We start from the raw sequence: 489 nt of genomic DNA on the forward strand, positions 1-489 counted from the left end.
TCCTGCGGCACTGGTGCATGAAGCACGACGAGCTGCTGGGCGAGCACATCAAGTCCCTGCTCCTCAAGAACAACAGCCTCCCGCGCAAGAGGCAGAGGTGGGGCCCGCGCGGCTCGCGGGCGACACCTAGTGGTCCGAGGACCACTGCGCCGCCTCTTTTCCCTGTGCCCTGTGGCTGGTCCCCGTTCTAGCTCATCTCCCTGACCCCTCCCCCTCCCCCAGCCCTCTGTCCCCCGCCCCGACGGGCCGCCTGCCTTTTCAGGAGGGATGGCGGGGGTGTCCAGCACCCCTGGAGCCCCGACCCCCACCCTGACCCCCGTTTTCGTGGCCTCCCCCAGCTTGAGGAGCTCGAGTAGCAAGCTGGCCCAGCTGACGCTGGAGCAGATCCTGGAGCACCTGGACAACCTGCGTCTCAACCTGACCAACACCAAGCAGAACTGTGCGTCTGCCCTCGCTGAGGCTCCGCCCACTGGAGCTGGGTAGGGGGGG

At 67.7% G+C, this 489-nt stretch overlaps 1 protein-coding gene across 1 annotated transcript; it reads left to right on the top strand.

Annotated features, from left to right (window-relative positions):
• The first annotated feature begins 6 nt into the window (after nucleotides 1-6).
• LOC112473493 (integrator complex subunit 3-like) lies at nucleotides 7-483 on the top strand. The gene is made up of 2 exons (XM_025041861.1): nucleotides 7-97; nucleotides 339-483. The coding sequence occupies exons 1-2, from the start codon at nucleotides 18-20 to the stop codon at nucleotides 481-483; spliced, it is 225 nt and encodes a 74-aa protein (XP_024897629.1). The 5' UTR covers nucleotides 7-17.
• The last annotated feature ends 6 nt before the right edge of the window (nucleotides 484-489 follow it).

Source organism: Pteropus alecto, unplaced genomic scaffold (assembly GCF_000325575.1).
Source record: "Pteropus alecto unplaced genomic scaffold, ASM32557v1 C17485124, whole genome shotgun sequence".
Lineage (NCBI taxonomy): Eukaryota > Metazoa > Chordata > Mammalia > Chiroptera > Pteropodidae > Pteropus > Pteropus alecto.

What these genes read in the sequence shown, in the direction of transcription:
- LOC112473493 (XM_025041861.1), top strand. Translation starts at nt 18, where the DNA reads ATGAAGCACGACGAGCTGCTGGGCGAGCACATCAAGTCCCTGCTCCTC. An exon ending in CTCCCGCGCAAGAGGCAGAG is followed by an intron (nt 98 to 338) that starts GTGGGGCCCGCG and finishes GGCCTCCCCCAG; the next exon opens with CTTGAGGAGCTCGAGTAGCA.